General features: G+C 40.4%; 1 protein-coding gene across 2 annotated transcripts in view; it reads right to left on the minus strand.

Annotated features, from left to right (window-relative positions):
• Window positions 1-14,853, minus strand: part of LOC138268174 (CD209 antigen-like protein E) — a 51,523-nt gene that overhangs the window by 16,036 nt on the left and 20,634 nt on the right. For both annotated transcript variants that reach the window (XM_069217593.1, XM_069217594.1), the window contains exons 3-4: window positions 11,507-11,623; window positions 2,738-2,860 (exon numbers count right to left, since the gene is read on the minus strand). In XM_069217593.1, the coding sequence (XP_069073694.1) occupies window positions 2,738-2,860; window positions 11,507-11,623 (240 nt within the window). The remainder of the gene's footprint in view (window positions 1-2,737; window positions 2,861-11,506; window positions 11,624-14,853) is intronic.

A 14,853-nucleotide genomic window follows, 5' to 3' on the forward strand; every position in this document is an offset into this window, starting at 1 on the left:
ACAGGCAGGTCATTGTTACCTTAAATGTGTGCGTTGACCCTCGGGCATATTCAATTCATTCAGACATGCTTAAGTGTTAATTCAAGCTGTTATTTGCAAGATTGGGACTTTCACACCACTTTTGGTATAAGGTCTTCACAGCTTTGCAGTGTGATCTACAAAGCATCTTATAAATACGTTTTCATTTTCCTTAGTTGGATACACTGGTTGAGTCTTGGCCCAGTTGTACTCTTCAATGGTCTTGACTCTCATTTTCTTAGATTGCAGTCCCAACTGATTGGCACAACCAGGAGTTAGGTGTACAAGAGCAACCCAGTTTGCGTGACCCCAGGGGAGCATATTTTGCCTTTGGCAAGGAGCAATTGTAATGTTTGTCAAGGAATGTGTGTGTTAAAAGGGCAGACATTTGTGACAGAATAGGGTCTTCAGTCATGTTTCTAAGTTCCTTGCGGTAGGGTGACCAAAGAACAATGCTTGCAGCATGAAAAACAGCTGCTTGCAATGCTAGTGTTGCACTGTCCCTGTGGTATGGGGTTTGGGATAATCTAAAGTCATGCTTCCAGTGGATGTGAGAATATTTCTTGTATACAATGCACACAGAGAGTGGTTGATATAAGAATACATCTAGTTGGCCATGGATATTCCTTGGATATCAAAGGTATCTCAACATGACATGGGTCTAACTGAAACATACCTTAGCTGTTACCTGGGTCATTCTTCTGCATCAACAGATAATTCTGCATTAAGGTGTTTGTGTTGATGTAATAATGAACAGACCCAAACAAGAAGGGCAGAATCCAGACATTTCTAACACTTGAAAATAATGGGGAATGTTGGCCAGTCCAGCACATGCCAAAACTACACAAACTCAAGTCACCCAAATGTATGGTAGATTTGAGTTTTGCCATATGCCCTCTATTTTCACAGTTCAGAAGAGGTATCTAGCAGCACAGGTCTGACTGTGAGCCTCTCAGCGTGAAGTATTCTCCAAGGAGCTTTGACCATGAACATTTGCTACAACAAATCAAGTCTCACTATAAATGAGTAACATGTGACATTATCATTTAGGTAACTCAATGACATTTTATGGCCCTATACATACAGTTAAAATATTGACCTGCACATATATCAAAATCATGATGCCGACTGCAACATATCATCAGTTCACTTTGCCTTATTTCGGTCAGTGATCATAAAAGCAACATGATAAATATACAATAGGTAGTATAATCACAAAACACATTAAATATAAAAAATTATAATATCAGGATACAGTGTATAAACCTACGCATAAAAACAGAACAACTGGTGTTTTAAAAAGCAGTAAAACCACATAGCAAAGTACAATGCACAAGCTCTCTGGGGACATCAACCATAAATTGCGATCATTCATCGTTTTGAAAGTGGTCCCCTCTGCAACTGTGCAACCTCCTGCCCAGTAGGCCATAGACTTCTCCTGGATAAAGCCTATCGTACCAGGATCCAATAGATTTGGTAACTGGAACTAGCGGGTTCTAAGGGAGCTGGATGGAATGAAGACTCGTTGTTCATATCGGCCAGATACTCTCTAAAACGTTAGCAATTAAAAACACAACAAAAGGGGTAGTATCAGACCTACAGATTTTAAGGGTGACCTACAGCTGGTGTGTACTGAGAGAGCGTCATAATTGAACGATCCAGCACCTATGCTGCTTGGAGTAACAGGGACTAAAAGACAAGAAATGATCATCCGTTTTTTCAGTTCCTCTGCAAGCTGGGCACATTTTACTGCCTTCCAGTGGACCCTTCCAGTTGGCGGGAAAAGTAGCAAGAGGAAGAGAATCCTGTCTGAAACTTGGGCTTTTGTAAAAGGAGGATCGATCTTGTCCATGTAGGGCTCTGAGGAGGGAGACAGCTTTACCTCTAGGAATTTGATTGTTAAGGATCCCAGATATGAAAACTGATTCAACTTCGACTCCTCTGACTCCCAAGTGATAACTATTGAATCAGACCAGTACTCTGACAAGTACAGGTAATCAAGAGCATGACTCACGTATATTAGCCAGGGTAACGTCACCCCTCCCCTTTGTCTACCCAGGGCATCTCTAAGACCCACCCTGTACGGGTCTAGCTCAATAGTAGACAAAATCCTCAGCCATTACATAATGAATTTGTAACAAACTTTGGGATTGATAGATTGGATACCTAGATCTTGCTAAATTACTGGGGGGGGAGTACTTTAAGGAAGTTTAAGGAATTTATTTTCTGCTACCCTCATTACGTCAATGTTGCTATAATCATCACAGAAGAGTTAATAAAAGAAAACTTCCACTTAAATTGAACATATTTCGAGAGTCAATGCTATGTCACAACAGTTGATATTTTAATGTTTGTTAATGTGACACACAACCACTGTAGGGAAGTTCCAGTTGATTTGGTTTCATGGAAAAACATTTGCATGATTATTAACTGTATTGTTTCTATTGGACTATTTGTCTGGTGGAATGTTGTTTGTTTCTTTTGTTGATTATATGTAATTCAATTCCAAAATCTCTCTTGCCTCCACTGAGCTCATTATAGCTCATAGCAACTGGTCTCCTGGTGTAACCATTAGGGTGGGCAGCTGTGTTGTATTATCTTGCTCTGAAATTCATAGGCCTTGCTTGCTAGAAAACAAGGCTGGGATTATATGGGATATTTTGCAGCAAAATGTTATAAATGCAAGTGAAAGCTTGGGATGAGTAGGAGGAGTACTCACGACTACAATTGTGAGCAGAAGATCTGTTTTTGCACCCAATGTACTCCAGTGCCTTGGTGTGATTCTGTTGCAGTTCTGCCATCTGATGTTCCAACTCTGGAAGCCTTGAAGATGCCTTGACATCTATAAAGAATGCAAGTCATACTGTTATCTATTGATGATTCTTGGATCACATCTGTTTCGAAAAAAATTACAATATCAGTACACTCCAGAAAAATATTTCATTTATACAGAAACTTTTGATCTTCTATGTTATTTTGACTATTTATTTTCACCGTATTAGAGAGGACATGACTATAGACAATGCATGTTTTGAGCATAATTCCATTCTCAAGCAGAATTTAGGTCTTGTGACCCAATCTTTTCAAAATGTTCGCCTTTACAAACTAAGGGGCATATTTATAAACCCCTAGCGCCTGCTCTAGGCATAATGTATGCAAAAAGGGCGTACCCACGTTAGGGGGGCCGAGAAAAAAGCACAAGGAAATTTAACAGATTTCCTTGCATAATTTTTTACTGCACTTTTAATGCCTGCTTAGAGCAGGCATTAAAAGGGGGATTCCATTACTTATAATGGGCCCCTATGTACTGTGCAGGAGTAGTGCCAATATTTCGGCGCTACTCCTGCAGAGTACATCAATAACGTCATGAAAAATGACACTATTTCCTCCTACCCTGCGCCATGATGTGCCGTATTTTAAATACGGCGCACACATAGTGGCAGTAGAGGCGCAATAAAGGGCGCAAGAAAAGTGGCGCTGCACACATGCAGCACCACTTTTCTTAAATGTGCCCCTAAATCTCAAATACAGTCAAAAACCTAGAAGCTAAACAACTTTCCTTTCTGTATGTGGGTGAATTCAGAGGTTTTATGACCACACTTAATGCTGCATGAGCTCAATAGCACCTGCAAAAACTAGGAAGTTAGCTGCAATTTTACAAAAGGTGAAGTGGATAGAGAACTTATTTGATAATGCATTGTAACGAAAGTATCAAAAATATCACTGAGTTGTGATGAAAACACATTTAAAAAGTAACATGAAGGCTGGTCATCACAAATAAAGGCGACAGGGGCAAATGGAGTCCATCAAAAAGACATTCTGAGAAAAAAACAGAATGGGATTTGGCCAAAGCGAAGAGAATAGGTATTGCTCTGGCAATGTCTGGTAAAGATGTGCCTGTTCTACAGAACTCAAAGAGTTTAAAGCAAAAACAGATTTGGCTAGTTAAGAACCACAAAGACTAAAACTAATGAGGAGAGTACATAACATCTGCATCTTGATTCAAACCTACTTTATTCAGTTTGAGACATAAGCCCCTGAAAACAGATGGAGAGATGGACAGAGGGGATCTTGACCCGGGAAGAGTATGTGTTCGATAGTTAGAGTTCACATGACATCACCTGCAGGTCACTGTAATGTTCAAGACATCAAGAGTGGAATGTTAGTTCAAGTACTAAAGGCACTAACAGGATGGTCACTTAGAAGGAAAGACATTCTTACTGCTGGAAAATAAATAATTCCTTTTACTTACTTCAAGTGTCCTGGTGGATCCAAGGAGAAGTAGGAACTTCAAAGTATGTGAACAGATGACGAGAAGGAAGGAGCAACATTGTTTATTACTTTCTCGACGTTCCCCAGGCACCAACTGCCAAAACCCTGAGTTCCACGGTTCCACACAGGGAACTCAAACTTTCCCACCCCAACAAACTACCCTACATACCCCCCTCCTTTATAATGACAACAAAAGAAGATCACTTACAAGGAAATTATAACACCCTAAAAGTAAGAGAGGCAAATTAGCATATAGACACAAACATTGTTCTAGTACCTGACATTACTAGAACCTTAGAACTATTAACCCACATGGTTTGGTTATTGCAGCTAATACATGCTGTAAACTCTGAACTTTGCAGGACTAGACTTTGTCCTGCACAAAATTCTTCTATCCCCACCACCGTCTCTGCAACACTCCCACATTTGCACTCTCATCTTCCTACCCACATATTCAGCTTTATTTTCCGTCACAATAGAAAGGAACAACTTGTCCATGTTTTGCCATTATCCAACACAACCACATGATCCTTGACCTCATTCACCCTTACAGGAGAAGAAAAGTGAGATAACCCTTGGTGGATCAAACTAGGCTTCCTGATTCTGACCAAATTTCCTTTCTGAACATTCAAACTCCGGTGCAGATTGTCCTTGGACTTGTATTTCTTTTGTACATCAGATCTCACATCCACCACAATTCCCATTTTTTCCTTATCAACACCCTTTTTGTTCATCCATTCCTTGTTTAATTTAGAACCTGCTACTCTTCCTCTAAGTAGAGTGAAAGGGGATATACCTGTACTTGTGTGTGGTGTTGTACTTATTTCCCACAATAATTCTTCAATTTACTCTTTCCAGTGTACTCCATTAATAAGAGCAAGCTGCAGATTATCTTTTATAACCCTGTTGAGTCTCTCTACCAGGCCATTGCTGAGGGGATGGTATAGTGATGTCAAAACATGCTTAGCGCCTACCAGGAAACACTCCATTTCTCTTGACACCAGTTGCGTACCATTTCTTCAGGGACACTTTCCCTCAAAAATACTTCTTTAAAGAATGTAATAACAGAATCTGAATTTACATTATCTACAAACTTTACCTCTGGCCAGCCACTTGGTCATGTAGTCCACCATGACTAAGGCATATTTTGGTGAACTCCCAGTTACCCTGATTGGTCCTGGAATATCAAATGCAACCTTTGAGCACAGTATATTCTTTACATCAATTGGGTTCATGGGTGAGGGTTATGTTACTTGAGTTTTGTCACGTAACACACACATACTGCATTCCCGAACATAATGCTCTATGGTGTTGCTCACAGCTGGCTACCAAAAATCCTATTTCACCCTGCGTTTCATAGCACGTATCCCAGGATGCCCTCCGTGTGCTAAATCTAATACTAGTTTACGTAAATTGTTCGGAACTACCAGTTGGTTACCACTGCGCACGATGTTTCCGACCACAGACAATTCCTCCTCAACTCTTTTGTAGGGAACTAGTAATTCTGGGGTATGTTTCACATTAGGCCATACCTTTGTTACAACATTTTTTACTCTTTGTAGTTCTTCATCGTCGATTAATGCATCTAACCATTCCACTTCTGTCAAGGCCTCCCTCAGATACTTCCATAACTGAATTCACCATACACACCATCTCTAAGTCATCCGCCACATCCAGACTATTCTCATTTTCTTTCAAAGGCAACCTGGATAGGCAATCATCCACGTGATTCTTCACTCCTGTTACATACATTAACTTGTAATGGAATTCTTGCAATCGATATTGCCACTTGGCAATTTGAGGGGTAGCTCTACCTCCCCCTTTTCTTGTAAATAAATCCACCAAGGGCTTGTGATCTGTTCTCAAAAGGAACTCTTTTCCCCAGAGAAAGTTTTTAAATATTGCACGCCCCACCACAATGCCAAAGCCTCCTTTTCTATTGTGGAATATGTATTTTCAGCTCCCCTCAAAGTTCTTGATACAAATGCTATGTTTCTTCTTTCTTATTACCTCTTTGCTGCATAAGGATGGCACCTCACCCTGTGTTACTTGCATCAGTTGAAATGATACATAAATTATTGATATGCAAAAGCCTTGAGGGGCAATGTTTCTTTTGATTATTTCAAAACACTCAGTACACTCATCGTTCCACAAATATTTTGCTTTTTTTTCAGAAGATTACATAGTCATGCTGTCTTGTCAGGAAAGTTATGCGTAATATTCCACCAAATCTAAGAACAACCGTAGTTGATCTTTATCAATAGGTTCTGGTGCATTTTGAATAGCATCCACATTTTTCATTTTGGGTTCCTTGCCCTTTTCTGACACATGATGTCCTAAGTAATCTACACCTTTTTGCAAAAAGTTGCACTTGTCTTTCCTCAATGTTAACCCACTTGTTTTTATAATCTCCAAAACCTCCCTCACTCTTTCATTGTGAACCACTTCGTTCTCTACAAATAACAAAATTTAATCCTGAAAATACATAACCCCTTTTTTCCTTTCAAACAATCTGTTCATTAATCATTGAAATACTGCAGAAGCAGATGCCAGTCCAAATGGCATGCAAACATATCTGAACGCCCCTTCAGGAGTCACAAATGATGTGTAGTGTCTGGAATCCCTGATCAACTCAATCTGATGATAAGCTGAGGAAATATCAAGTGAAGTGAAAATTTTTGCACCACTCAACGTCGTCAACATTTCATTAATATTTGGTAAAGTTTGACAATCAATCCAGATATTCGCATTGAGGTCTCTCAAATCCACACACAGTCTTAATGACTTATCAGCCTTACATGCCAGAACCACCAGGGCTAGCCATTCAGATCCCTCAATAAGTTCGATAATTTCTATTGAACACAATTTGTCCAATTCTTTCTTGAGTTCTGATCGTAATCCAAATGGTACTCTACGTACCTTGTGTGCTACAGCCTTGGTAGCTTTTTTAATATTATACGATATTGAAACCCTTTAAGCTTTCCCAATTACTCACTAAATTTTTCAGGATAGTCTTTGACCCAATCTTTGCACACACCCAGATTTACCTGGCATACAGCCCCATTCTTGGACAGTACCATACCAGGATGATTAGGGTCTAATATGATCCCCAACTCTCCTTAATTATCCCAACCCAACAGATTAGTTTCATCTTCCACAATGCACAGAGGTCCCACAGCACATTTCCCATTAAATTGTAAATTTGCCTCAAATTTCCCCATCACCTCCTCCCTTTTTCCACAATATGCAAACATTTTAATACCAGATTCATGCATTTCAATATCATCGATGCTGCCAAAATCAGCTATGGTCATCAATGTAAGAGGCGAACCCAAATCTACCAAAAAGTTCACATCCTTGTTGTTAACAGAGATAACACACAATGGAGGTTTTATTTTCTGTGCCAACACCATGGTTCCATTTCACTCTGGACTTATCGAAGAAAGCATGAGCACCTCACTGTTTTCTTCATCTGAATCACAATAACGCTTTTCAATCATCCAGACTGCCTGTGGAGTTACATTTTTTGTACCGATACTTGCTTTACAGACTCGCTCATAGTGTCCCCATTTACCGCACTTGAAATAAGTCTGATTAATCGCTGCACAAAACTTTGAATTGCTCATGTGTAGCTTGCTGTCACAACTGAAGCATAACAACTCTTTGTTCTCACCCTTTACCCTTGGTGGTGAAACATCATGCTCCTGATGTAGCTTTGCTTTGCTTCCCTTCAAGGTTGGATTTCACTTTGGTTTGATTTTTAAATGTTTTATTTCCGCAACCTTTGGCCATCATTCATCTCCTTCATGCAATACTGTGAATGTTTAATGCTCCTTGCTTACCGTAGAGCAGTTTCTAAATCTAGATCATCTGTTGCCAAAGGTTTTCTTGCACTTCTGTGTTATTCATTCTCTCGATCAGTTGATCCCGGATAATTTCATCTCTAAACTCCTGGTAGTTGTAACTTGTTGCAAGAGCTCATAGTGCTGCTACAAAGTCGTCTATCAACTCCCCTTGAATTTGTGAGCGTTGAAGAAATCTGTGTCTTTCCAAAACTATATTTTTTCTAGGATTGAATCTTTTATCTAATGTGCTTATAATAGACGCATACTCTTCAATGGTAGATGTTGATTCCTGTTCCTTTTTTCCCACTAATAAACACTGACTACTTCCGGAGGTAGTGTCTTTAAGATATTCCTGCCTTCTGCACCCAAATTGTATATCAATAGTGCTTTTTTCTTTTATGGGATGAAAGTGTCCCCATCAATCGTCTCTGAATATGCTTTGAAAGTCTCTTTCCATACTCGCCATGTCACAACCGGTGTTCCTGCCACCTGCAGGAATGGTGATGGTGCAAGTATTTTATCCATTAAGTGACCTGCGTGGGTGAGTTGCTGCACACCTAAAAAAAAATTCTTCCTTGCGCAAAGTGTGCTAAAAGTTTATACCTTTGTGCTCAAATTTTCCCAGTTTGAACTGACTATACATTCCTTTCTCTCTTTTTTTAATTTTATTGTTAGACTGTTTTTTTTTTTTTTTTTTTAATAAACTTGGGGCCTGATTTATACTTTTTTTAACGCCGCATTTGTGTCATTTTTTTATGTAAAAGCGGCGCAAACTTATAAAATTAAAAAAACGATGAAAATGCAGCTCAAAAAAGTATAAATCAGGCCCTTTATTTGGAAATGCTATCCATTTCCCAATAGCTTTAAAAAGCCACAGGGCTCCCTGCAGTCTCTTTAGTTGCAGGCGCATTGCATGTATTTCTTTAGCCAGATGGGTACATTATTATTTGCTTCCCAACTTTACAAAGTGGCTACTGGACATGCTCAGTTACACTTGTGTTCCGTCTTTTTCTTTAGGTGGTTGGGCACACTATTTCCTGCTTCACAACTTCAAAATGACCCCTGCACATGCTCAGAATGCCTCTCTGCATACGCACCCGCATGGACACATGCACAAGGATTTACTCAGCATCGCTCCCAAACCTAGAAGCTGCCTGCCCCCCACTGATGATGCTTTACTCCCTCAACAGTCCGCACGCTGGTCCTGATGATCCCCGCTGTTCCTGTGTCTGGCCCCTGCTCCAAGCCCAATGTAGTTGATATCGCACCTTATCGCAACAACAATTTTTTTCACACCACGCCAGCTGCCGCTGCTTGCTGAAGTTCGCCTCCTCTGAAGTCCTGAAACTCGTCGCCACTGAAGAGAAAACGACAGGAAGGTAGGAGCAATGTTGTTTATTACTGCCCCGATGTCCCCCAGGCAGCAACTGCCAAAACCCCGAATTCCACGGTTCCAAGCAGGGAACTTTCCCACTCTGACATTCTACCCTACAGTATGCTTCCGTATCCCACTGATTAGCTCTCTGTAACATGGAAACATACTAAAACTCTTAAAAAAGGGATAACTAACTTAAGTGTCAGAATTACTAAAGGGAAGTGAGGAATTTGAAGCTTTTTTCTCTGAAACTAAGGCTTTGATTTAGAGTTTGGTAGAGGGGTTACTCCATCACAAATGTGATGGATATCCCGTCCGCCATTTTACCATTCCATTATAGCCTAAGGAACTTGTAATACGGCAGACAGACAGAAACTCTGTTGCGTTTGTGACGGACTAACCCCTATGCCAAACTCAAAATTAGGCCCTAAGTTTCCAACAGAGCTTCATTTTGGGACTGTAACTGACAGTTTAAAGCCACTGTGAGGAATTTTGCACTTTTTGTTGTTACCTTGAAGAAACCCTATTTTGCTGGACAGAAAGGTGTCAACACTCTCTGATGAAAAGCCGCAGACAGCACTTAGAAATGTACTCCTACTATTGGCCCCTCTAATGCCTCCCATATTAATTTATTAAACATCTAAAAAATATCCGCTCTCCGCTGCAGGTCCGCTTATTAAAAAGGTGTGCTAACTCTCAATGATAAATGTGAATTGTAGTCTGCAAAAACAATGCAAATAACTGGCAACTGACTTATGGGAATTTGGCATAGCCTCACATTGTTTATTGGCAAAGTAAGCACACGTGAGAGATGTAAATAAATTTAGGGGACACATCAGTGCTATGAACCACAGACTTATCAGCATGCTCTTTTTTGCAATAAAATCAAATATATTATTTCTCCTCTCCTGTGGTGCTGGGTTATTATTGGGCCTCTGAAATTCTGCAACAAAGGAGTAGCAGAATATGCAGCAGGGATAACTAAATTATACAGCATGAAAAGACACATTTTGCAATCTAATGAAGCACATTTGGTAATAGCATTACTTTATTAGTTTGTCATTTTACGCGTTTGCACCAACTAGCAAAGGTGTGCCCTAGTTGGTACCAGAATAACATCAACATGAAGCTATAAACAAATGAAAGGGTACCAGCCAAACTTTGTGAAGTGCCTTCCATTACACATCATGTGTGAACTCGTTTTTAGTAACTTTTGATTTGTTTTGTGAAAATCTGCAAGTTATACACCCAATGGACTTGGAGGCAAATGCAGCAAATCTGTAATTATGCAGAAAGCAGTGCAGCCTCAGAATTGCATCATTGCAGAGGCCTTGGGATTACCACACTTCAGAGACCTCTCTCCTCCTTTAGTAGTTCACTCAGGAAGAATTGTCCAAAGATATACAACGTCCAACTGGAAACAACAATCCAAGGATTTCAATAAACCCCTAAAGTTGAAATTGTTAAGATACTGGATAAATAATATAGACTATTAATCAGAGAAAACAGGAGACCATGAGGAAAACATTGAACATCCTACTAGTTATGCTCCATGCTGTGATCAGTTCAGACAACATCCTAACAACATCTTACAGTCACAGAGCCCCCTTCTGTAACAGGTAACTTGAGAGCACATTGTTTCAGTGTCATTAAATTACAGTACTTTATTTTAAATATGCACAATGGACATCTATTAGTTCCAAATAAATAGTTGAATTCCCTCATACCAGCCCTTAATTGGTACAAACCTGGCGGATTTTTGGCTATAAATAGAATTAATAATGGGAAAATCTAAACTTAACAGAGGTAAAATGTTAGGTAGAATAGAAGTAGGCACATTTGTTCTTAGGGAAGGAGACAGGTTAGCTTGGGGGCAGTATCACCATGATTTAGAAAAGGAAATTATGGCATGCATTAAAAAATACATTTCCGGTGATTTTGCCAGAAACGAGCCTGAGCTACTGAGTGGGTTGGTTAGAAAACACAAGGTACTTACAGAGCGTGATCAGAGCAGCCAATCCTGCCAGCAGGAGGATGATCACCAACAATAAAGCTATCAAGGTCTTGGGTGAATTCTTCTTCTCACCTTGAGCTTGGACGTCTCTCTTGGCACCTTGAAACCGAAAAACGATCATTAGTTTCAATGTTAAGAGGTTGTTAGTCATGTGTTTGAAAAGGCACTCTGGTTAAAGTCCTACAATTTAGTACTTTCTGATGCAGCTTTAATGGTGGCTTTTCTCATCACATTTTTCCTCTTTATTTGGAAATGGAGAAGCCCTTCACAATTCATCACTCAAAACCATCTTTTTAATGAGTTTTCCTGTTCCCCACTTTTAGCCACTTCTGCCCAATTTGTTTGTGGATTTTGCACTTCTGGTACTTCTTAGCAGACATATGACAATGTTTAAAGGACTATAATATCACACACACACACACACACACACACACACTGAAAACACCACAAAAGGACTCCACACCAGTTTAGTGAAATAGCCTACAGAAACCGTCATATTGCCTGTCACTAAATCAATGTATGTGTATAGTCACTATTCGTGACTTCATATCTGCTGGCGGACATTCAGTAGGTGATGCAGTGAGTCAATCATTTTGGTGGATGCAATATTTTTGTCACTCTATATAGCACATTGAATATAGTACTGTTAGTATGCCTCTTTACCTCCTTAGCCCTTATCTTGTGATTCTGTTAGGTCTGGCAAACACCATGCTCAATCTCATCTAGTAAAATTCAGTATTTTTGTTGAGAAAACATAAGCTTTGACTCACCTTGGGTTCTCATTACTAATGCATGATTGTTTGAGTATCCATTGCCTACAAAATACATTTTATTGCAAATGCATTGCAGATTCAACTCCTTTTGCAATAGAAATTTGGGAAGCTACCATCCACCCAAAAGTATTAGTGAGTCATGCATTGTTACTGTTAGAAATTGGGTCTGTAGTTGGCAGAGGTATGCACCCTGTACAAGTAGGGACCATAAATCTAGTCAGGGTAAGTCAGTTGCACAACCTAAACTAACATGTGCTCACCCTCTGGTAGCTTGGCACAGAGAAGGCAGGCTTAGATTAAGTGGCAATGTGTTTAATATTTGTGCATCACACACACACACACACATGCACACACACACACACACACACACAGTAACACAATGAAAACACCACAAAAGGACCCCACACCAGTTTAGTGAAATAGATAATATTTATCTGAGTAAAACAAGACCAAAATGAAAAACATCCTATCAGTAGAAGTCAAGATAAGATTTTTTTAAGATTAAATTAGAAATAGTCCTTAGACGTCACTAGTGCTCATGAAGTTACTTGAGGTTGTGAGGGACTGATGCAAATCCAAAGTTCAGGCCAACTGCAATGTTGTTAAGCTGGCTACAGTACCAACGCAGGGTCCGCTGAAACAGTGCCTTTGATGGAGCAAAGCGTCAATGTCGAGGGCACGATGCATCGTTCTGATCCTCACAGTTGGGTCCTGTATCGGTGTCAAATTCCGTTCAAGTGAATGCGGTGTGTCGTCGTTGAACCACACAGAGCGTTGTCATTGGGCTGCACCAACTGTGAATCCGCTGTCATCAAACAGCCTCTGTGCCGACGTCGAAAGAGTTATGCAGCAGAATCTCTCATGCACTTGAGGTGATGTGTAGGTTTTTGCAGAAATCAGCTTCAGAGCCCACTTCTTAGGCCCAGGATTGGAGGGAGCACCTCAGGAAAGGGTAGAAATCACAGATGGCAGAGTTCAGCAGCACCAGGAGAGTTATAGGCAGTCTTTAATGTGACGGAGACTGCAGAAGAACAGGAAGCCAGCAAGCCCCTGAAGTCACACTTTGTTCAGCAGGATGTACCCAGTCCTTGTCCTCAGCAGGGCAGAGATCAGCAGGCAGCAGCACAGATCAGCAAAGTAGAGAAGCAGTTCCTTGGAACAGTCAATCCAGACAAAGTGGCAATTCTTACAGCACAGCAGTTTTTACTCCAGCAGACTTCTTCCCAGAATCAGCAATGTACTGACTTGGTAGGGTCAGAGACCCAGTGTCAGGAATCCCCAAGGTGCCTCCTGCATTATCTGTCAGCATCCCCAGGGATTAGGGTTAAATCATATCTCTGTTCTTGGTTAAACCTTCATGTTTCTAAGTAAACATAATGTGCTGTGTTACGCAATTGGTTTTATCGATGTTTGTTTTACCAATGCTTGTTTGCTAATGTGAACAGGTGTAGACATATGCTTCTAATTGGGTGTGGTGTAGACATGTGCTTCTAATTGGGTGTGGTGACTCATCCACATGTGGAAACTTAACTGCTTACCTGATTGGCTATAAATAGCAGAGTGAAGCATGCCCCCCTGCTTGGCTTTGTTTTGCTTCCTGATCTCAGCATCTGATTTGGCACTGCAGCCCCTGCTGCCATCCTCGTATTCAGGACTTTTGAGGCAATTCTTTTCTTCGTTCCTGTACCAGCTGACACCAGGCATTCCTCCAGCACTCCGGAAAAGACTGCAGCTAAGTGACTAGTATTCTTTGAGCGCTGCACTTTCCTAGAACAGCTGGTATATTTCAGAGCTCGTATTATGACAGAGTGCTTATCTTGAAGAGACAAATGCATTTCTGAACATTCTACATTATTATTGTAGTTACTTGCCTAAATGTGCTTCAGGAAATCTGCTTGAGCTCAAGTACCACAAAAAGTGACAGTGCAATTTTAAAAGAGCATTTACGTGACTTTTCTTTCTCTAATAGCATAACTCTTGGATTTAAATTGTGTCATTCATGCCTGTGTTTCAGGTTGGAGGAATTTGCTTTTGAAGGGTTTTTCACACACACAGTGAAACCAAATCAAACTGTGCCACCCTAACTATTTAAACCCAGAGTGGACGTTTGTATTTCTCGGATTGTTTTTGTTCCTTTAAGTTTAACCCTATGCATGCAGGAAAGTTATACGTGATATAATTAATGCCCTTGTTTGTCTTTCTTGTGCATGATAAGTACAACCATAGTTCTAATTGTAGTGTTCAACAGTGAATCTCTGTGAAGCCAGCCCTAGTGTCGCAGTACTTATTGTTATGGTACTCAGTTTGGGTTTTTGGTAATGCAGTGTTAGTAATTGTGCCAACAGTTATTATTATCCAGGAAAAGTGCTGGAGCATCCCGGTGTTCTTCTACCGCTCCTGTGCCCATATCAGAAAGAAAGATTCAGTTTCAAGGAACCTGAGTGCACTAACTCTACTATCACTCTGTCAACAACGACCTGCCCCCCCCGAAGATACAGGGTGCCTGGCTGGACCGGCAAGACGTGGCAGTGTTTTGTCTCTTTCTCTTCCACTCCC

This window comes from Pleurodeles waltl, chromosome 12, assembly GCF_031143425.1.
Source record: "Pleurodeles waltl isolate 20211129_DDA chromosome 12, aPleWal1.hap1.20221129, whole genome shotgun sequence".
Lineage (NCBI taxonomy): Eukaryota > Metazoa > Chordata > Amphibia > Caudata > Salamandridae > Pleurodeles > Pleurodeles waltl.